This window comes from Callorhinchus milii, unplaced genomic scaffold (genome assembly GCF_018977255.1).
Source record: "Callorhinchus milii isolate IMCB2004 unplaced genomic scaffold, IMCB_Cmil_1.0 Scaffold4, whole genome shotgun sequence".
NCBI classification, from domain to species: domain Eukaryota; kingdom Metazoa; phylum Chordata; class Chondrichthyes; order Chimaeriformes; family Callorhinchidae; genus Callorhinchus; species Callorhinchus milii.
This window is the reverse complement of record NW_024704745.1, coordinates 24,045,856-24,069,901: the sequence shown is the minus strand read 5'-3', so window position 1 is coordinate 24,069,901 and position 24,046 is coordinate 24,045,856. Positions and strand designations below refer to the sequence as shown.

At 39.4% G+C, this 24,046-nt stretch overlaps 1 protein-coding gene across 1 annotated transcript; it reads right to left on the bottom strand.

Moving 5' to 3' along the window:
- Positions 1 to 24,046, bottom strand: LOC103177610 (basic helix-loop-helix domain-containing protein USF3). The gene is made up of 6 exons (XM_007891847.2): positions 23,770 to 24,046; positions 14,569 to 14,644; positions 12,545 to 12,573; positions 10,212 to 10,294; positions 8,638 to 8,734; positions 1 to 7,030 (listed from the first exon to the last, which is right to left on the bottom strand). Exons 2-6 carry the CDS (start codon positions 14,613 to 14,615, stop codon positions 294 to 296), a joined length of 6,993 nt encoding a protein of 2,330 aa, XP_007890038.2. The 5' UTR covers positions 14,616 to 14,644; positions 23,770 to 24,046; the 3' UTR covers positions 1 to 293.

The window sequence follows — 24,046 nt, the reverse complement described above, 5'->3', positions numbered from 1 at the left end:
GTGCACTACTGACAACATATGCTTATTTGTTGCTTCATTCTACCCTTTACATTGACGACAACATTGCCTGAGATTTTTCATAAATGGAACCAAGGAAAAAGTACCTTATGTATACCAAACAAATAATGGCTGGTCTGGGTGAACTATAGACTTTTAGGCTCTTCATTTTCTTTGTTAATTGTGCACAAGTTATGATAAGACCAGTTGAAGACCAAAAAAGTCTAATTCATGCCAACCATCCATTATTACATACATAACTAGAAGAGGTTTTAAAAAGTAAAGCATGGTTTAGTTTAAACAGCTGAATTACCATCATGGCCCAATATATGGCTTATATTATGAGCAGATCTGTTCTGGTGTTGCTTGGAGATATCTGAAATAGCTGGGTTTGTTAAAGGCAGCAAAGGTGACATAGGCATTGCTGACCCCTCTGGAGCAAGAGGAGCAGTTGCAATTTCAGGAAACAGAGTTGTCAAATTAAAATTTGATAAATGCGGTGTAATGCTTGAAGTATTGGCCATTGGTCTGGGTGGTATATCAGGAAGAAGAGGAAAACTTGACTGTGGGAAACCAACAGGCCGAGGTGGAGACAAAATGGAACCAAATGGGTTATTCAGTCCGCCACCATTAGCCTTTTCTGTGCTTGGACTTGTAAATATCTGATTGGAAAAGTAAGGTATTGAGATGTCATTGGAGAGGTTCGGGTGGGCAGGAGAATATGGTGGATAAAAAGATGGCAGTGTATTCTGAGGCTCCACCGGTATGAGAGCTGGAGTACGAGTAGAGCCTGGCTGAGTTACAGGAGGAATAAATGATGTGTTGGCATTCATTGGAGAGTTCATACTACTTTCTGGTATGAATGGAAATCCAAAGTTCTGTGGTAGTGAGTGCTGGTCAGGAGTTAAATTATCATTGGGTACCTGCTGACCTTCAGCCATAAAACGTACAATACTTCCTGTCCGTGCAGCTTGGGGCTGCTGACGACCAAGAATCATACCACTATTGGATGTCAACGGTAACTGTAGACCATGGGCAAAGACATTCCCAGTTCTATGGTTCCCAGACCGAGATCGCTCAGTCTGACGCATTTTGGAACCAGGACCATCCTGTGTTTGATGACGTGTTCGTTGACTAACAGAATTTGGTGGTTGAATTGAGTGGCCTTGCCCATTGCTGCCATGGGGCACTGCAGGGTGTGACAACACTGACCTAACTGCTCCATGCATGTTGGTAGACCCTTGTACATTTGGATTACACTTATTTCCTTGTGTTTCATTCATTCTCAGTGAGTTCTTCTGTGCAGCAACATTTGGACTTATATTTCGGCCTTGGATTTCTCCCACCGAAGGATTCGAATACGAGATACTCAAAGTACTGTTTCTAGAACTCAATGTGACCAAATTCATGTCACAACTGTCATGGTTTTGCATTTCACCCTCTCTCCTAAGGTGGACACTCTCTCTTATTGGTGGGCAATTGTATTCTATGCTTCCTGGTGGGCCACACTGATTATTTCTCGAATGTTCTGACATTGCCCTTTGGTTTCCACTCATCTGTTCACTAAGGTGAGGAGGCAATAGACCTTGCATAAAACTCTGAGGGCAAGAACCATCATTTTCTCTTAGAGAAACTCCACTTCCTGATGTAATCCCTTGCATTGGCAAATAAGGCAATCTTGGTTGTCTTTCAGCCCCAGAATTCTGACCAAGTCTAAAGCCATGTGATTGCATTCCTCTGTGTGAAGGTACAGTACTGACTATCTCGTTGTTTCTTGAATTCTGTACCTCAAATGTACCTACTGCTTGACTTGTTACACTCACTTTAAAAGGAGAACAATCAGAAAGTCCTTGAACATCAGTATTCATAGTATGATCCATTGACAATTTAGTCTGCAAATTGTGTACTGGCATACTTTTGCTCATTGAAAGATCAAGATAGGTTCTCATTTCAGATGGCTCCAGATTATTTCTAGAGGGTTGTACAGTCATTGTCATTCGGGACTCTGTACTTGAAGGCGTTTTGCCTATAAGGGCCTCTGCAGAATAACTGGAAACCCTATTTCTTTCTTGCCTGTGGGGAGCACATTGTATATCAGAATGCCGCGATACAGGATTTGTTTTGGCATCCATTTGTTGTTCCAATGATCTTGATGACATCAACCTCTGAATGCGAGATTGCCCAGATACTGGCTCTAAAGAGACACCTGAACCCTGTTGTCTATTGCTTCCATTATCATGATGCTGTTGTTGGTGCAACAGATCTTGACCGTGGAGATTCTGTGTATGGCTGCTGTGATGATTTCTATTGGTTATGGAATTATCACATCCTTTTTCTTGATGAGAATTCCCGAAATGTGAATGCTGCATTTGCTGCTGAATGTGCTGATGATGATGGTGATTCCCTTTCTGTCGTCCTTGGTCATTCCCACCAGGATGTGTTTTTTGCTGCAAGGGCAGTTGGGGCGTTGGATTTCCTCGAATAAGGCCTCTTTTTTTCTGCATCTGAACATCTTGCTGTGTGGTCCGGGATTGCTGGACCCTGTGAGTCTGCTGTTGGATTGAGGGCTCAGCTTGTGAAAGGTGATGTTGAAACTGATATAAATTCCTTTCTCTCATCTGTCCCTGATGGTGCTTGTAGTAAGTGTGGCTGTGATGAAGATTAAGTCCAGCTTGTGAAGAGATATTCTGCTGTGACACCATATGCTGTTGTAGCTGCTGCCTGCTTTGCAGTCCTTGGGTTTCTTGAATTGATGGCTGTACACTGCAATGGGTTTCAATTTGTCTTAAAGTACCAACAGGATTAGAACTCAGGAAATTAGTTGGAGGGAATAAGGTGCTTAGACTGTCCATGTGTCCTGGGCTACTACTGGATACTAAAGAGGTTGAAGAATTTGATGCTAACTGGCTAATAAATGATTGGCCACATTCGGGAATAATTTCAGGAAGTGTATTTAGCGTTGTCTTTCCTTCAAGTCTCGAGGTTATACTCGTGCATTGTTTTTGCCTTTTTGGCGTAGAAATTAGGTGATCATCTGTCACAATACGCTTTGTTGCATCCTTTCGAATATTATTACTTTGCTTTAAATGTGCTCCCTGAACCTGTGAAGCCTGCACCGTACCTTTTATTGAATTTAACTGTTCATGAGAATATTCTACTAATAGAGTAGGTTCAGAAGATTGGGCAGTGTAGGAACTGGATCTACTTGAGAGACTAGCTGTAACACAAACTGGAAGTTGCTCTGCAGGTTGTGTCAGACCAGAAGAGCAAACATGAATTTGGTTTGCTTCGCTATGGCACACAAGATTAATTACACTCAAGCTGGCAGTGACAGAAGCTGACGATGATGTAGAAATCAGTGACGTGCTTGGTGTTTGTTTTGCAACAGTAGAATTCTTACTTAAAGAGGTCCCTGGTATGCTAATGTCCAGTAATAGTGATCGATGGGCTTGTCCTTCAACTGAACCAGCTTCTATCAAATTAGTACGAACTTTATCTCCAAGGCTTTTCGCAGGTTGTTGACTTCTACAGCTTTCTTTTTCAGCAGATGAAGCTCTTTGAGCTTTAGATTGCATATCACATACAGTAACATCTGTGATTATACTTTTCCCAGGACTTTCATGTTCAAAAATTGCCCTAGCAGCAAGAGCCACTATATCATTCTGTTCTGACAAACTGCAGTTATTCAATGTACTGGTCATTGTGCATGAGGCATCTTCTCGGGTTGTATCTGGTAGCATTGAAGCAACAGAAAATCCACGGCTGCTACCAGAGCTAGTGGACATGGGTGACTCAGTCTGCCGATTGATAATCAAAGAGTTTCCTATACTTTCTTGATCTGGATTGCACAAATGATGCTGTGCAACAGTTTCACCTTCTGTACTCGCCAACAAAACATCTTTCTGATGTTCATCCTTCTCATAAAACAACATGCTGGATGGTGTCTGCTTGGAATTGTCCACAGATAATTCATTGCTAGAACACGAATCTTTCAGCACTGACAATGAAGAGTTTTTCTGAGTCGATGAGGGCTTGTCACTATGTGTGACTCCACTTATTGTGTCACAATCCTCCTGGTTGGGTATTTCTTTATTCATCAAATAATTGCTTATTTCCAACCGTTCTTTGTTCCAATCTTGGGTCCTGACTTCCTCGGTCTTACTCCTTTTTTGTTGCGATTCAGTGAAAGATTCCAATTGTGATGTATCACTGGTTACCACAGATGTATTGCATGCATTTTCCACAGCAGTCTGCAACTCAATTAAACTATTATTTTTGTCCATAGTAAATGTTTCTGAAACTTCAAGAGAAGCATTTGAACAGTATGATAATGATGCAGGAAGTGATGTTGACACACCTGTGATTACACACGGTGAGCAATCTGCAGATGAAACAATTTTAGCCAATTCATCTTGTGATGAAGCCGGTGGCAAGGAATCATCTAAAACAGATGTGACTATCATCTCAGTTACTATGCTAGATTCAGTGCCAGGTTCAACTGGCACTGATAAAGATGCTGGTTCAGCTAAACATGCCGCTACATTTTGGGAGAATCCCTCTGATAATTTTGGCATTTGTTGTGTATCTAATATGTCAGTGGAAGTGGTGGTAGAAAGGTTTACTGTAGATGTGACTGATGTCAGTATCTGAGATACTGATGATGGCTGAGATATTGTCAAACTCTTCTGTGACAAAACATGATCTTCACTGGTTAAAAGCTGTGAGGGGTTATCTTTGCTATTAGATTTAATAAATTCAGGCCTACTAGGGGATGTTTTTGATTTATTCCCAATATTTGTGACCTTCTTTGTGGCAGATAGTTTGGAAGAAAGGGGTTTCTTTTGAACCTTTTTGGATTTGCAGTTTGAGGAGACACCAAGAGAAGATTTTAGTGAAGAGTTTGTCGTGGGCCAAGCTTGGTGCAATGTTGCTGAATTCAATGAAGTCCTCAAAATATCTGTACTAATATTAACTACTGTTGTGTCAGCTACACAGTTACTGACAGAGCTCATCTGGGTATTAACTGTTGCTGGAGGATTAGGTATTTGAGTACTAGCTATCTGCAAGCAACCTTGCCCTGCCATCTGCGAGATACTTTTATTGAGGTTAGTCAATGCACCAAACGTTTTAAGGGCAACATTGGTATTTGGATCTGCACTGGTCGTTGGCTGAATAATCTGCATAGGATTCTGGGTAGAGATTCCAGATTGCTTTACTGGCTGCAAAGCAAACAATTGTCCATTCACAGAGATGGTCTGCTGTTGCGGACTTGAAAACGACTGTGAGTTAGCAGATGCAGATGAAGAAACTGGTCTTGGTAATATGTGAACAAGGTGTTTTCCTCCAACAGTTTGAACACTTGATGTGCTCTGTACGTTATTGCTACTACACACAACTTGATTGGTATCAAGGATTGGTACCCTGTTATTTGCTTGAGCAGGAACAACTGATACTGCATTCTGGCTAGCTGCTTGAATGATCACAATTTGCTGGCCTGGCGTATGACTGCTAATGCCCCCTCTGACCACAGCTGGCGAACTTGGATTAGCTGGCTGAAGAATTATCAAGTTCTGATTGCCTGGAGTGGAGGAAACCGATGGCACTGAAGCATGAGCCATCTGAATCACCTGTAAAGGTGGAAGTAATGAAACAACCTTGGTTGCTGATTGAGCTGGAATTTGAGGCTGCGGTGGGATTGGCTGCAATGGTAAAGGTTGGACAGAGGGCACAGTAACTGCTACCGGTTGTTTAAGTTGTGGTTTGTAAACAGGACAAAGGGAAACCCCATTCAATGTTGCTGAAGAGGAAGATGGAACTACAGATACATTATTATTTGATGGCCCACTTTCAGAAAATGAGAAGGAATTTCTGGTATTTACGTCATCACTTAATGATGTTGGCACAATGCTGCAGCCAACTTGACTCATGGGAAGTACAGTGTTGCCCTCTAGTTGTAATGTAGTCCATGTAGTTTGTGTGTTGCCTGAGGATGCCATACGTGTAAAAGTACTGACACTGTTTGAATCCGAAGTGCCAACATTTGTAGAAGCAGAGCAAGAGACAGTCCAAGAGCTGGCTATTGGACAAGACGGCATTACACCTGTATTAGATATTGCTCCCGCTTTAAAAGACTGAGATGGAGCAACAAGACTGCTAGTTGACAAAGGTGTACTTTTGCCAATGTTTAAACCTAATAGGTTTTGTGAGCATTCCATAATGGATAATCTTGTAGATCCAAACACAGCATCTTGGCTGGATGAGGCATGTGGCAGTGATCCAAAAGCTGGTTCCTGTGTTGTGTTAGAGTTGTCAAGACTTGCGCATGATGTATCCGTTTGCTGTGACTGTAATGTCAGAGCAAAACATGTGCTACGAGAAACATCTGTGCTCTGTGTAGAACTGCTGTTGGCAGCTTCCAAATCGCTCTGTCCAAATTTGCCTTTGGAACATTCTAGAATCTGTGAAGAGCAGCTTGTAGGACAGCTGCTAGGAGGACACTGAAGCTCCATCTCTCCAGTATTGTTAAGTGGAATATTAAGCACACTCTGTACAGTACTGCTGGTGGTACATGGAACATCAGTCTGAGAAGATCTCGTTGTAGGAAGACACTTTGTAACTTCTTGCTGTGAAATCTGTGCTGTCTGAACCGGGGCATTATTTTCTAATGGGCAGATATTTGGGACTGCCACTGGCACAATAATATCAAGACTAGTTTCTGATAGATTATTTTTCTGCCCAGGGAGAATATTCATACTCTCCTCTGGTAGACTAGGATTAACATTGTACAGATTCTGTATTACTGCTTCTTGGCAGTTGCTATTCAGTTGATTTCCATCTGAGTAAACTAATATGTCCTCTTGCATCTGGTTAGAAGAAATAACCATTGTAACTTTTGCATTTTTTAGTTTTCCCTTCCAGTGAATCGTAGGGTCATCATATAAGCAGATATCATTGGCCTTCAGTAATTCCATATAACGTCCATTTTCCTTTTGTAGCTCATCCAATTGCTTTCGAAGTCTTTTAATCTCTTCACCTGCAAAATTAAATGCAAATATATTTGTATCAATCCCCCCCACTATAAGCATGCCGTTTCCATAGTTAATTTTTTAAAATCTAAATAATGGTTATTTTGATTGAGACGTTTATACCATCATTCTGATTGCATACAACATGTTTAAACCTGAGAGTGTCCATTGTTTGTGTTAATAGCCAAAGTATGTGACCAACATAAGATTAGTGTTTAACTTCCCCAATGTAGAATGGCTTTTTGACACAAAATATTCCAGCCAGAAAATTAAAAAGCTCATCAAAATCAGGATAGGAAATGGATACTGTAAAACAATTGAATCTTTACAAAGGTGAGATAAGTATGAAGAATTTTGAGGAATAAAACCATTTACTGGTTTCAGATGTTCATTGATGTCATCACATACATGCAGTTCGATTCAACATGCCTGACCTCTGCTGGCCAACTTTTAAAGAGTCTTTCAATTTATAACCAAGTGTACATAAGCAGATTGCTGAAGCTAGTATTTCTTCATAGAATGGCTTTAAGGCAGAATCCTAGCCAATAATCCTCCAAATTAATATCGTGTTTCACCTGATGTGGTTTGCGGAACCTTCCTGGTGGAAATAGCTGCTGTTTCCCTGCAAAAAGTCTGACTACACTTGACAGCAATTACTTATGAAATGCTTTGAGATAATTTGACATGATTAAGGTATAAAAATAAAAGTATCTTTATTATTAATAATATTTTGCTTTTATGCAAAAAAATCTCAAAAACATCTTTACGAATTGTAAGTAATTGGAAAATAAGTACTTTATAGTCAAACATGGTCAAAGTTCAGGGTAAAAAAAGGAATAACTAATACATTTTAAGAGTTAATTTGGATTAGGAGGGGAATATAAACTAGAAGAAAGACTTATTGAAATTGCAATGGTCCCTTTATGTACATCTGAATCAAAAAGATAGACAGAATCTATATTAATAACAGAATCAAAGAATGATAATGAGAAAATAAATAATACATTTATATATATTATAGAAGGTTATGCAGGAAAATGCAGCAGTAATGTTCCACAAATGAGTAAAATTTTAAATTAAAAAGAAAAAGGCAAGAAACAGGAAAGTAAAAATGGGGGAGAAAAAAAAATAGAAAAATGAAGCTAGGGAGCTCAGGTCAGGGGTGGCAGTCAGTTACACACCAGAGCAGGTTAGAGGACTAAATCAAGCATATTCTTACAAATCTCTGCAAATGTTGAGCAACACAGCAGTTCAAAAGTGCAACAGTTCCAGAGGATGTGTTTGCTTTAAAAGTTTGAACAATACAATAATATAGCTGACATATATAGAGTTGAAAAAACAATCTCAAAACGTGACAACAAAACTGAATGGTCTCAAATTTTTGTAGACGATAGTCCCTGACCAATAACTTAGTGATATATTCTAAAATCCAATTCACTAACTCCTGTTAATTGACTGTTAATATAATAAATAATAATATTATTATTACTGGTAACAAACTTTTTAAGATAAACTAAAGGAAATGAAAGTCCAAGAAATTCCAGTCTCTTTCCAAGTGACATTTGCTATTTTCTACATATAATAATAATAAAAGGCTGCTTATTTATGCCCTTACTTTGTTCTTTGGTTCCTCCATTTAATAGGAGTTCATCATTCTGTTTCTTCAAATCTGATATGTACTTGAATGCTTGGTCTAATATCATGTTTTTACTCTGGAAACAATAATAAAATTAAAGTTAATAAAACTCAGTATATTAGTGATTTTAAGAGAAAAAATCTGGTTATAACTTTGTTTAAAGAAAACAGAAAAGAGACAAATTGATGGGTCAATGAGTAACACATGAGCATGCTGCTGTGGGAATGATGCTCCCCCTGGTTTGAATGCCGGTACCGATGAACTGCTGTACATTTCTCCTCAGTAACATTTATTAAATATAGAATGGTAGTGCTATTTCAACATTCAAAACTAGGAACACACTTTAAAGTAATGTTGATCATTTATTTAATATATTTTAATTACAACTTAAACTGAATATATGTAGTGTAGGCCATAGTTTTTTTCATTTTATTTTATTAAGAAACTTAACTGAAGGATGAAGTTTGAAAAGATTAGGTGCAAAGACATGTAATAGTGTGATAATAAGAAGCTTGGATTTAAAAAGCTTGTAGATTACAGGGGAAATGAGACACTGAGGGAGGCAAGTAGTTTGACAAGTTTGAGGTCCTGGAAAAGAATGAATTGGAGTAGGAGATGATGTAAAGAGAACCAACTTCAGCACAGTTAAAGAGGAAGAAACAATGCTGATGTTGGAGTCTATCAAGTGAATTTGTGAACTATGTTTAAATGCAGGAATGAATGCTTTCAATAAGAATGAGTTTCATAACTCACTTATTTGACTTCAGTAGCATGCTTACATATCTAAATGTTTATTGATTGGGAAGTTGCACAAGTATATTGCGCCAATAAATCATTCCCTAAATGATCAGTAGTGCGATCAGTAACGTTTTGGGCTGCGTGTATCTTATCCTTGACATCTTGATCTTGACATCACAACACTGTAATTTTCTTTTTTCAAAATATTACTGACATCAGACTCAATTAGGGCAAATTCTAGAAATGTTTTAAGGGGGTTAAGTTTTGAATAATAGTATGGAGTCTGCTATCTTAATTTGAAGCTGCCCCCATTGTGAATACAGAAACCATGCAGATTAAGTTTTTCTGTGTACTCATGTATGCGCATGCACACACTCAGCTCACTCACTCTGTATTTGTATGCATGTCCCTACCTGTTTGTTAATGAGCCTATATCACTGTAATCTTGTATTTGTATTTACAAGGATCAGATTTCTCCACTTCTTGCTGCTGGTTCACATTTCAGCTTCATTAAATTGTAACCTCAAAAGCTTTGTGTGCATATGCACAAATAAAAACATTTCCCCAACTCCGCAACCTGCCCCGACTTCTTGACTTGAGTTTGTTCTTGTATGGAAAACATTAAAATGAGGAATTAAAGAAATCTACAACTTAAAGAGTTCCTGGTAAAATTGTAACCCTGATCTGAANTTTTTTATAAACCAACTACTTTTCAATTGGAATGTGTTGAAATAAAATTATTGACGGAGATTCATCCTCTGTATATGAATGACTTAACCCAGTGATGATACGTATAAGATCGGAAATAGTTTTACCTGCTTCAGAGCAGGCGAGCATGGAATAAGTTCTCCAATTTTGTTTATTCCAGTGTTAATCTTCTTTTTGCGATGCCTTTCCACTAGGAAAAACAGAAAATTATAAAATGTTAAGATTTATAGTAATTTTTTTAAAAATTATTTTCTATTTTTCTACCTCCTTTCCTCAAATCCTTTCCTTTCCATGCACATGTAGCCTATTCTACATCCCAGACAAGTGGGCAGGTTTGAGATCTGCTCCGAGGCTGCTGAGTTTCTCCACTCTCCCTATGGAGAATTGTCTGGCGTCACCTTGGTAACTCCGATTGACGAGATGGTTGAGATTGTGATCTCACTAAATTACGAAAATGAACCACATTGAAATCATTCTATGGCACAATGCACTAAACATTGAAACAAATGTGACCATTGAATCAGGTAACTAACAAGTTACCCTGTATGGGCAATGTGGATCTTCACATCCATTGCCATATACAGTGAGTGTACTATGGGTATGCACTGAATCCATAATATCTGTAAAAGAATTGTTTTGGATATCCATCTTTTTAGACGCATATTGCATGACTTCCCATCTCATATCCAATAACATATTACCACACACTTTCTTCATTTATTTTCCTCTGGATGTAAAGAGGTTAAGTTGTTATTGATCAATCTTAGGGTGAGGGTGTACAGTTGATTGCCAAAACAACTGATAGTGCAATTAATGGACATTGACAGCAATCTGCAGAAGAAACAGTTAACATTTCATTGTTCTCCAGCTGAATAACTTCAGTAAGATTCAAATAATTCTTACAGCAGTTCTTAGGTGGACAGTGAGACAGTTACAGTTAGCTTAACATGAAAATATATGGAATATTTATCTCCCATATATAGAAAAGCTACATTTGGCATAAACAAGACTCATCACATTACATATCATTGTTATTAATGACTGGAAAAAAATTTCTTGCAACCTTTACAGATATATCCGCACCACCTTTTGAGTATTTTCTCAGATGCCTTGCTTTACAATAGCTTTCTTTCCAAAGTCAAATTATTTTGTACTGAAGTGATTAACAGGACACAAAGCTCTACAAGTTGCTATAAAATGTAAAGTCAAACCTATAAACTTCTTTCACGTGGACTTTTAGCACCTAATCAACAGCTGGGATTCCAGGTCAAGAAAAAATTAATTTAATATGAGGTAGTGCCAATTTTCCTCAAATCGGTAGGATCGCCAATTTTGCCATTTATAAAGTCAACTGGGTATTAAGTATTTAATGACTTTGAAGACACAAGTATACATTCTGTGAAAGCATGGTTTCTTACCCTGCCTAAACATTATTAGAATCCACCCTTGGTACTCATTGCTCTAAATCACACATTCACATCAAGGCTATATTTGAATAATAATCTTTGCATTTGATATAGCGCTTTTTCACATCATTGAAACGTCCCAAAGCACTTCACAGAATACACTGTAAAGTGAATTGACTGTATATTTTGTGGGCGAAACGCAGCAGCCAATTGCGCAAAACAGTGTCCCACAAACAATCTTGTAGTGAGTGACCAAATTTTTTTTTTTAAAACATTTTTTTTGAAGGGATTATTACCGCCGGAAAAGAAATCTGCCAAACGACTAACAACCTTATTGCTAGGTAAACAATTAAGAGTTCACATCTTTAAATCGTATTCCCAGCCTGTGGAAACTGGCTGTATATATCATATAATTATCATCATCATCATTTTTTTTAAATGCACCGCATGTTCATGGGTATAGTAAATACAGAGTGCTTATTTAAATGTCCCCTCCACCAAAGTTAGGATTTCTCCAGCCAGTGATCAAGCAATCAACTAAGGTAAATCAAGAAGCCATAGAGTTTTGCAAAAGACAGAAGGGTGTAAAGTTAGAGGCAGCAACCAATTTTCAAATGTGTACCGCATTTAAAATAAATCATAAATATAGGAAACCTGTCTGGGTGCTCATTTAGCCAACTGGTACAGCAGTATACTCACAAAGCTGCTGTAGGAGTTAAACCTACATTAAATAACTCAGAAGTTTGCATGTACCCAAACAGGTTTCCTTTTTTTTTAATATAAACTTTCCCTCAAAGTGTGTGCTCACCTTTCCAGAGCCTTTTTTTTAAAAACATTTTTGGAATAATAGAGTGGATAATAGCGTGGATTCTAGGGGTAGTCCGCAGTGTTTTAATGAGACGTAGGAAATAAACTGTTAAGACTGTATTGACCTTGTGGACACTGATAGAGTAATATTTTATTATTGGGTGGTTATATTATTTCCAGCTCTAATATAATACTATGGCTATAAAATTCAAAATAAACGTTCTTACCTGCATTGTGAGTTTCTCTATTTTTCTTCCTATAATGCAAAATATAAAGATTAGTCCAATTCTTAACCCGCTTTGTATAAAGGGGCAAAAGTGGATTGGAAAAAAAAATTACTACATTGAATTCTTCCCTCTTTTAACTAATTTTGTACTTTTATGCATCTGACTTTCTCTATCCCTTTACTTATCTGACATCCATATCGTTGTCTCAGAGATGTCTTTTGTCAAAGCTGATACGCCCTAATTTATCCAGTCGCTCCTCATCGTTCAATTCAAAAATCAGGGATCAGTCTCATTGTTGTCCACTGCACTCACTGTAGAGCCAGTGCGCTCCCCTTATGTTGCAAGAATCAGAACTGGATGCATAGTGCAAGCATTCTTGTATAAGAATGACTGTATTCTTCTTGAATATGGGAATCTTATTTGCTTGTTTCTAATTTGTTGGAACCTCCCCAGTGTCAATTTACTTCCTCAAAAAGATCCTCAGTAGTTCATAAATATCCTTAATTGACATTTGTCACCATCAAGCTATCAACAAAGAACAAATTGATCATGAATCCCCAAACCAGTAGAACAACTGCAAACAATAATTGGGACGGAGGAGTAAACGCACATTACTAAATGCATTTAGACAAAATAACAAAAGTATCTTCTTGTGACTGTAAAATATACATCAGTTTCTCCAAAACACATTTTTTCTAAGCCAACTAATACTCAGCCATATTTTTCACAAAATTACAAGCTTTTGCATTCCAAAATTCCCCACTCAAATAAACTTAACCTGAAATACCAGAATCTCAGGTTGCCATTAAATAGACAGGAGTGTTGATTTGTGCATTCCAGAAAGATAAGTGGCCATACAATTAGTGATGCAAAGTCTTATAAACTTCTGCTGTAACAGAAACAAATAATCATTGCATTTGTGTATTTTGTGAGAAAATGTGGTAACCAATTTGCAATCAACAATGGCCCATAAACAGTTTGTGAATGACGAAATATTTTTAGTTGGGGGAACTGTTGCACAGGCCAGCGGAAGAAACTTCCTTCCCTTCATGAATAGTGGCAATAGTATTCTTTGATGTACACATGAAAAAGCAGATGGGAACTCAATTTAATACCTTTTCCAAGTTGTCCGATCACCAATATTGCCACTTTTTGTGCATTGCTTAGTCTTGTACCTTAGTGGTTAGAGCACTCGCCTCGCAAGCGAGAAAACCTGGGTTTGATTCCCAGGCAGGGCGAAACGTTAGGCAAGTTTCCTTACTCCACACGCCTCTGTTTACCTAGCAGTAAGCAGGAACCCAGTTGTTAGTCAATTGGCGGATCGCTTTACCTGGGGTAATAATTCCTTCAAAATAAATAAAAAATAATTTGGTCACTCAATACACGACTGTTTATGGGACACTGCTGTGCACAATTGGTTGCCGCATTTCACCCACAAAATTATACAGTTAATTCACTTTACAATATCTTCTGTGAAGCGCTTTGAGACATCTCAAAGACTCTCAATATATCAATATATCAAATGCAAGGATTATTATTATACCAACCCATGAATGCTCTGCTATGGGCAGGAAGCAATCTCAGTGGCAACCCAGAAAATTGGCCATTTTTGTGCTTTGTTTATACTGTCTAAGATATTGGACCCCAAGGATCGCATTATAACAAGGTTCCCAGTTTTGAGTTTGTTTCATAATTGACCTAATTTACAGAAATTAAGTCCAATTAATGTACATTTCTATTAAATTATCAGCACACATGCTGATGGATACAATACATACCATTTTTTACGACAATATTTTAAACAGCTAAATCCCTCAATTGGTTGAAGAATGTTGGAAGCCAGACCTCTTCCATACTGTGGAAAACCTGAAGAAACCTTTTAACGTGCAATAAAGAGATAGCAGACTTACAAAGGTCACCATAAAAAGAGGGCCTTCTCTGTAAATAGCTGGACTGAGACAGAAGAGCATACAAATCCATTCTTTGACCCTGGAAGAACTAAACAATTCAGTTCCACAACTTGCCTGTGAGTCCTATGCATAGGTGTCTGATTTTCTGTCATTTCTGGCATTGTGATTGCAGGCTCGCCTCCTCCTTCTACTGTGGTAACAAGAAGACAAAAAACAATGAATTAATGATTCGTTGAAGTAAAGATTAACCAAGTCAATAGTTTACCCATCAATGCAAATCTGGTGCTGGATACATATAAATCCATTTTACCTGATAATTGGTGTGCATATACTGGAATGGGTACCAAAAGTTTGTCTTTATAAGAGATTTGTCTTCTCCCTTCCCTCCAAGCTATTTGCTTAAAGCTCCTCAGCCCGTTATATTGAATCCTCTTTCTTACCGAGGGATATCACTTTTGTTTTACAGTAAGAAACTATTCAATGTTTGTCAATGTTATACCGGAGGTTTTGTCAACTCAACCAAAATTTAAAGAAATCATTCAGCATAACTAAGCTAATAGTGATACTACTGCTTGATGGGTCACTGTCATTTTGTTTAAGCAAGCTGTAAGAAAGAAAAACTTGACTGGGCAGCAATGTTTTGTGAAATACAGCACGTGGGTGTGAGAAACTAGAGCTATTTATCAAGTCGTGTAAGACTTGATAAATGCTCTAGTATTAAAAGCTGTAATTTTTAAACTCATGAACAATAGGAGATACCCGAAAACAAATATGCCCATGTCACTCCCAAGTGCAAGACCTTTCCTTTAAAGTATAAATCATGTCTCTACGTCAATCAGCTATTGAGATCCTTCTTGAAGCGCAGACAGACATTGTTGTTTTATTAGTGTAGAAGAAGATAGAGTAAAAATACTTTTATTAAAATATTATAGGGCTTGAATGGAAAGCTGAAAAATCGACTGTAGTCAGTAAATCTAATAACTGTCAAGGTTTATTTACGACAAATCTGGACAGCGGCTGAGGTGTTGGGTTTCCCACAAGACAATTTTATTGCAATGATATACTATAAAGTGAATTGCCTGAATATTTTATAGGTGAATACACCAACCAAGTTGTGCATAGCAGTGCCCCCCAAAACAGCCATGAGGTGAATAACCAATTTTATTTGGAAGATGGTTGGCCAGGACATTTGGAGAAACTACCTTCTCTTTTCTAACTTTCTATCTTTAATGTCCACCTGAGGGTTCAAAACGTCACCCGAGGGAGAACATTTCCAAGAATTTAGCAAACACTGCATACAGTGTTTGTATACATTTAAAATCCTGACATGGGGATTGAACCTGCAACCTTTTGATTCAAAAGTGGCAAAAGTGCTACTAACTGAGTCGATCTGAAGCAAAGTGTGTATACCTACCAACTAGGCTCCATTATTTTAAAACAAAAAGTGAAACTGGATACTAAAAATACATACATACTTGTTTGTTGCAAAGAGAACCTACATGAAATCTCCAACATGTGACATATGCAGATGCCAGTACTATTATATATATATATATGTGTGTGTATTACATATATATCCTCAATCAATAAGCACATATATATTCTCCTGGCATCTGAATATGTTCAATCATCATTTGCACTTTCTAATTTGCCAGATCCATTATTAAAGGTGATGTTGTGCAGGGCTGCCAGAGGTGTCTTGAGATGGAAAATAAAATCCACAGATATTTTGTGTAATCTTATCAAACTGGTCAGTAAACTGACCAGCAAGGATATTCCAAATTGTCTTAATTTAATCAATACTGTAATGTACACAATTTGGAGTCACTAGAGTCAGTCAGTGGGTCTTAACCAATTTTAAATGGAGTCAGTTATATTCACTGTTCTCAATCTAGTCAAGAGTAGATTGTGCTTTATCTTTGCCCTAAATTAGTTTAAGCTCTTATACTTATCAAAGCACCAAAATCATTGTTTTCAATTCTCCTTTTAAAATAAATTGATGAAATTAAGCTTCTGTTCAGAGATGGATAAAGATGATAACAATTAGTCTTATCATCTTTATTGGGGTCACAATTTACATGAAAAAAAGTTTCTGTTTGATTTTTCAAGTTAAGTTAGATGATTGTTACAACAGACTCAATCAAATACTTTTTTTTCTAAGTCCTTCTCCAGTCTACCTGAATAGATATCAGCATTTTTCTGGTCTGCATACTGCTCTTGCTGGCAAAACAAAATTAATTGGTGTTGGAGGGGCCACATTCTATCTTCAAATGCAACCATTGAAAAAAAAAAGTTTCCAAGATATAACAAGCAACACAAATACGAATGAATTTCCATTCTAATGATCTCATTCCTCTTTGTCCCCCTCCCATAGAAAGGGAACATTTTGTCCATTAACTAAAATGTAGTTTTGTAAAGGTCCAATTAAAATTTGACAATAAGTGACGAACAAACCAATTCAAGAATAAAGTTGATGATAAATATACTGACAATTGAAAGCACAATACAGCATTTAAGAAGTTTATGTAATTGTAGTGTGAGTTATACTGTAGATTCAACAGGGTTTGCTACAGTTAATACTGATGGTTTTAACTATAGCATGTCACTCAGAATGTACAGTATAACTGTAATACTACACATTCAGAACTTCTATCCAGGCAATAGGACATATTTTCATATTATCAGATATGACTCAATTGATTTGGAATGCCTATTGCAACAGGAAGGAATCATAGTTATACGGAGCGATAAAATACAAAAACAAGCCATTCGGACCAACTCGTCCATGTCAGTGTTTACACATAAGCCAATTTAAATCATTCATTCCCCTCTTTCCAATTAAAGGAGTTGAAAAGGTAAATAAAAGAGTGTCAAAACACAAAGATATGAAAATGTACTATAAAATGGCCATTTATTGTTTGCATGTTTAGAAAGGCAAAGAAATTTCATTCCAACTCCAATATAAAATATATTTTACACTGTTAATTGAACAACAACAAAATTACATTTGTATAAGGGCCTTTCATGTCGTGAGGACGTCCCAAGGCGCTGGACAGTCAGTGTTTCGGACCCAAGCTGGGTGATTGAAGGCACCGGTCAGAGGGTCTTGAGACGAGTTTTGAAGGAGGCAAGGGTGGGCGCAAGGTAGAGGGACTACAGGATGGAGTTCCGGAGGGTGGGGGCAAAGTGGCAGAAGGCCCACTCGTCAATGGTGGGGTGGGCAGGGTGGGGGACATGAAGCTGGCCGGTGCACGTTGAGCGGGCAGGTTGGTAGCGGGTTAAAGGTTACAGAGGTAGGTGGGGGACAAGGCTGTGGAATGGAGGACCAGGATCTTGACATATATCCGCTGTGTGATGGGAAGCTAGTGCAATCGGGCAAGGACGGGGGTGATAGGGTCACGGAGCCTGGTGTGGGAGAGGACAGTTCTAGATGATCTGCAGCCTATGGAGGGAGGAATTGGGGAAGCCGACAATCAGGGAGTTTGCGTAGTCCAGCCTGGATGTTATGAATGTGTGAGACAGTGGCGGAGCTAGACGATCTTGCGGTGGTGGGGCAAGCCAGAGCGGAGCATGGCACGGATGTGGGGTAGAAAGGATAGTTAAGGGTCAAACAAAATGCCAAGGTTCTGTCTGGACTGGCTTAATAAGGTGGAGAGTGCATCCTTGGATGGTGAAAGATAACAGTTTAATCTGAAACTGTTACGCATTTTTTTTGCTCACTCCTTGCTATTGGTTACTGACCTATCCCTAACCTATCCCGATCCCTAACTCTCTTCTAGACTTTGAACCTCATTTCCTCTTTTTTCATCTTCAAAACCCTCTCAAAAAACATTTTGTTTTGACTGGTTTTGGTCAGCATTCTTAAATGTTCCATTTTTTCTGCTCCGTGCATTATATTATCTGTTAACCGCTTTGAGGTGTTGATTTTATGTGAAAGGCATTATATAAGTACAAGTTGGCATACAATACAATTTACATTTATATAGTGCCTTTCACATCACGAGAATATCTCAAAACACTTAACACAGCTGGCTGGTGGGGCGGTGGTGGGGCGGTGGGAAAAAGATAACCAAATATTTGGTCAAAGAGGCAAGTCCTGAGTTGGGCTTCGAAAGTGGAAAGTGAGGGGATGAATCGAGGGACTCCAGGATGGTGTTCCAGAAACCAGGGACAGAATAGCTAAAAGCTTGCCCAACAATCGTAAGGCAAATAAGGGAGATGTAGTAAGCCAAGTGTAACCTGGGATATAATGTGAAAAACATTCTTGCTGGCACACATACATAAGGAGTACTGTGATGTACATTTTAAACTTTGTAGAGCATTTCCGATTCTCTATGATGGCTGTAAAACCATCATGGGGAATTTCATTAATTGTGTGATTTTCCACAAGACTTTCGCTATCTTATATCTCATAGAAAATATCCTCTACCCAAGGGAACATTTTTCTGAATATCTTAAATGGAGAATTTGTTTCCCCATTTATTTATATACTCACAAATTGCCAATATGCTCACATTACTTTATATATACACATTATATATTGTATATATTGAAAGGAGACTGAATAAGATGTAATGATTTAATGATGAGAATTAAAGATCTCAATGGCAGCCGAAACAATCTTTGTACAGCTCCACCTTCTTGCCCCTCTAATCACTGACATCATAAACCTCTCCCTGTCCTCTGGTACTGTTCCCACCCCATCAAAAACCACCGTCATCACTCCTATCCTTAAAAATTCCTCCCTGGACCCTTCTCTACTCCTAAACTACCTCCCCATCTCCAACCTCCCTTTCCTCTCCAAGGTCCTGGAACGAGTTGTTGCTTCTCAGCTTCGCTGATTCCTTTCCCACCACTCGCTTCTCGAACCCCTCCAATCAGGTTTCCGTGCCACCGCTCTGGTCAAGGTGACAAATGACATTCTGTCCATCTGTGACCAGGGCTCCTTCTGCCTCCTCGTCCTTCTTGACCTCTCTGCTGCCTTCAACACCGTCGACCACACTATCCTCATCCACCATCTCTCCTCTCACTTCAACCTTCACAGCTCTGTCCTGTACCTCTCACACTGCCTCCACTTTATCTCCACAAACAGTTTCTCCTCTAGCCCCCAAGGCATCTCGTGGGGTGTTCGTCAGGGCTCCGTCCTTGGTCCCCTACTCTTCAATATTTATATGCTCCCTCTTGGTGATATCATCCACAGACATGGGGTCAACTTCCACCAGTATGCGGATGACATCCAACTCTACCTCTCTTGTTTGACCCTCAACTATATTTCTACCCCACATCTGCACCATGACCCACTTTGCCTTCCCCCACCTCAGTGACATCGCCAAGCTCCGCCACTGTCTCACACCGCAGGCGGCCAAAACCCTCATACATGCCTTCATTACATCGATCATGCAAGCTCATTGCTTGTTGGCCTCCCCAACTCCCGCTCCACAGGCTGCAGTTCATGCAGAACTCTGCAGCCAGTGTCCTCTCCCACACTAGGCTCCGCGACCCTATCATCCCCTTCCTTGCCCAACTCCACTGGCTTCCCATCACCCAGACGATACAGTTCAGGATCCTGGTTCTCACCTTCAAAGCCCTCCATGGTCTTGCTCCCCCCTACCTCTGTGACCTCCTAACCCCCTACCACCCGGTTCGCTCCCTCTGCTCAGCGGGCTCCGGCCTGCTTCATGTCCCCGCCTCGCTCGCCCCACTATTGGTGGGCAGGCATTCCTCCACTCTACCCCCACCCTCTGGAACTCCATCCCACAGTCCCTCCGCCTCGTCCCCTCCCTTTGCCATCTTCAAGACCCATCTCAAGACCCTCCTCCTCAACCATGCCTTCGATCTTCCTGCTTCCACTCTCCTCGACCCCAGGTCCGAACCTCTATCTGTCCAGCACCTTGGGATGTCCTCCCGACGTGAAAGGCGCTCTACAAATGTAATTTTGTTGTTGTTGGTGAACTATTATTTCATCTCTAATGTTTGAAGGGTTAAAAGTTCAACATTTTCCTTTAAATATATAATACATAGCAATAGTTCCAAATGATCACTAAATAATGATATATCATCCATGGATATGACGCTTTACATTTAAATACAGTGGATTACATTGTAGAATAATTTTAACCTGGATTAAACCACTTAAACGATAACAAAACAAACTCCACAGTTCTCTCAAACTATTCAGAAGTACACAGTGGAGAAGCTATTTCATGTCAGCCTGAGTCACTCACACATCTCACAGTTCAGCATATTATTATCATTATCAGAGTGATATTCGATGATTCCTGCAAGCAGGTCACCTTCCAGCCCTCCCAAAGAAGCAAGTGGTGGATGAGAAAAACAAGGAAAGAGGTAATAATCTGAATAAGGAATGGCACATGTAGTACAGAATTACAACCGGTTTTGAAACCAAGAATTCTTAGGGGCAGCAAAACCCTGATTAGTCCCTGCATTTATGATATACAGTCTGCACACCTATTAAAGAATACAACATTTACACTTCATTACTAATTAGTATTTGGTCAGCATAGCTCAGTTGGCTGCACTCACTTCTGAGACAGAATGTAATGGGTTCATGCCCCACATTGGGGCTCTAAACCCATAGTTTAAGCCAACACTCCAATATGGCACTGTGGGTGTGCTGCATTGTTGGAAGTGCCGTTCTTCAGATGGGTCATCAAATCATGGTCCCATCTGCCTGTTCGGGTAGACATTACATTGCACTTTACAAAGAGAACAGGATTTGTCCCGGTGTTCTTAGAAGTTATGTCTCTTAGAAGACATACAGTACCTGGAATGGTAGACCTGAATTGTCCTCAGCACCAAAAATCCCTATTTAAAAGTATGATTATATACACATTTGGTGATGGTTTCATCTTAGTGCCACCGAACGATTTGTATCAAAACATTTTTTCAAAATATTGACATCAACAAATCTCTTGTTGATTTAATTTCTAAACAGTAATGACTATTTAGATTATTCTAGTAGTTAAATTGTGATGAAGTGCAAAAACATCACCAAAGGTGATAAACTAGTGTTCACAACAATAATTATAATGTAAAGCTATCTGTATCTGGAAAATACAAGTAAAGTAATCTATCCTGTCCACAAAACAGCAACTCAAAAGCCATATACCAAAAGACAAGTACTGAACTATTTCTGCATGTGTGTTTGACCAGATTGGTACACATCTTTATTCGCAACAGTTCCAGAAACACTAGTTGCACTTGTAGGTAGAATCAGTGCTGTAATATCAAAAGTAATATTTGTATTACCAGTGAGGAAACACAAGTATGCATTTATATGACAAGAGGTATATTGAAGATCTATAGAAAAGTTTAGAAGCAGAAAATGTCAACCATTATCCAACCATAATTTTGTGTATTCATGAGAAAAACTGATAGATCTAGATTTGACATTAAACGGTGCATTGCTGTATACCAATTTTGATGTCATTCATACCCACCAGTTAAGTTGAGAAAAACACAAACCTTTTGTACAATTAGCACCTAAAAGAGAATTTTTCAAACAGCCTTTGCAGTTTGTGGAATAAAGATGAAAAAGAGAAAAAAAACATAAATTAAAGTAGTAAAGTAAAATATGTGCCTATAAAATACAGTAACTACCAAAAGAACAAAACCTGTGAAGAGCTTCAAGACTTCCAAAGTGAAAGACTCAATATCAAATACAAGAATTATCTTCTCTGGAGGCTGAAATATTTAGCACAAAAAACTACAAGTTATAATAGTAATATAATAATCCTTGCGCCTTATCATGTATTCGAGACTTCTCAAAGCGCTTCACAGAATATACTGTAAAGTGAATTGACTGTATTTTTGTGGGTGAAACAGGGGATGCTGGCTTTCTCAAGCGTTTTGAGACATCCTTCCAATGTGAAGAGGTTATATATGGAAGCTGGGGCAGGGAGAGGGAGAAGATGACCTGAAAGCTTGGTCAGAGGTATTTTTTTGAGCCAAGCCTTAAATGAGGGGAGGCATGGAGCGAGACTGAGGGGCTCTGGGATGGAGTTCCAGAATGGCTGAAAGTCCGCTCAGATAGGGCGGGAGACTTGAAGCAGACCTGTGCTCACCAAGCGAAGTTGGGTTGATATAGTTGAAGGAGCTCACAGAGGTCAAGTGGGTGAAACCATGTAGGGATCTGAATGTTAGAACAAGAATCGGGTGATAGGCTCGCAGAGCCTGGTACTTGAGACGACATGGGCTGCAGAGTTCTGGATAGTCTGCAACTTGTGTAGGGAAGAAGATGTGAATCCAGCAAGTACTGGGGTAGTCAAACCTGGATGTGATCACCTTTCAATATCTTGCTCAAAGATCATTTGTCTATACAGTTTGTGAACCTATTCAGCCAGCGTTCACAAGCCACTTCACCATGTGTAATATCACAGCCAATTCTATTTCCACTGACATCTGTCTATACACGTGTCCCTTCCTGCAGGGGTCACTTAACACTAATCAACAGTTGAAACTCTTGACTAAATAATTTGTCCTCTGGATGCGTTATGGTGAAGAAGCACCAAGCCCAATTGTAGCAATTTCTTCTGCCACCCAGGTACAAAATGTTATCTAGATGAATGCCAGGGATCAAACCAGTCTGCACGGCCCAGTTTCACACAGGGCAGTGGCTGTACAAACTAAATCACCAGGGAACCATAGATTCCCACTGCTTAATGGCACTGACACTCCGAACAGATATCAAAAGAATCACGAACCGCAAGTTCAGCATTCTATCATCAGTCGGTTTTATTACAATCGTTTACTGACAAGGAAATTGGGATTACAGACCCACATTTAATATTTCGTGGCTCGGCATGTCACTCATAGTGCTGTTTGCTTTATTTTATCATAACGGGAAATATCATAATATTGCAAAAGATTAGAACAGAAATACAATCCAGTAACTCCTTGGGTATAAACCCGACAGTTACGCAGTCGGGTTAAGGTGAGTTATCGGTTTAATAACATACACTAAACACTGGTAACTCACGATGGGGAGGAGGACATGAAACCCCGGGCTGATTAAATCGGACAAATACAGTACAATTTGACAGAAGCGAAAAAAGAAGCACATCGACGTCCAGTACTCCGGTCTGTAGCTGTAACGGGGCTTCCGGTAGACCCACACACAGCACCGCACACCTGTGCAGGTAATCGCCCCCTCGTCGTACTTCACAGAGGTGAGACCGCGGCGTACGGCGCAGAGCCCATCACAGCTCTTCACCGGGAGCACAGGTTAAAGGGCAATGGGCTCGCACCCGCCCCCTCCCCGGTTCAATGCAGTAAATAACACATTCTCAGCCTTACCTCGAGGTCCCGTTGGGATTCAGTGGCCTCCCACCCGGTCTCAGCAGCGTTTCGGGCCAACATGCTGCCCTGGCATTCCCTGCCCAGCGGCAGCCGTTACAGTCGGTGTCGAGAGAGGCACAGGGCGAAGGCGGCGCGGTTTGAACGTGCAGCGGAAGAGGAGCTGGAGGGGGGAGCCAGGCAGCGAGACATCTGCACCCACTGACTCCACAAAGAGGAATTAAAGCCAAAGCACAATCAAACCTGACTGTTTATCTGTGTAGGAGACAGAGAGAGG

Bases quoted from the DNA above. Each gene is read 5' to 3' on its own strand.
- LOC103177610 (XM_007891847.2), bottom strand. From the start codon at position 14,615: ATGCCAGAAATGACAGAAAATCAGACACCTATGCATAGGACTCACAG. The intron at 10,295-12,544 runs GTAAGAACGTTT...TGTTTTTCCTAG, and splicing joins TAGAGAAACTCACAATGCAG to TGGAAAGGCATCGCAAAAAG. The intron at 8,735-10,211 runs GTAAAACTATTT...TATTGTTTCCAG, and splicing joins GCTCGCCTGCTCTGAAGCAG to AGTAAAAACATGATATTAGA.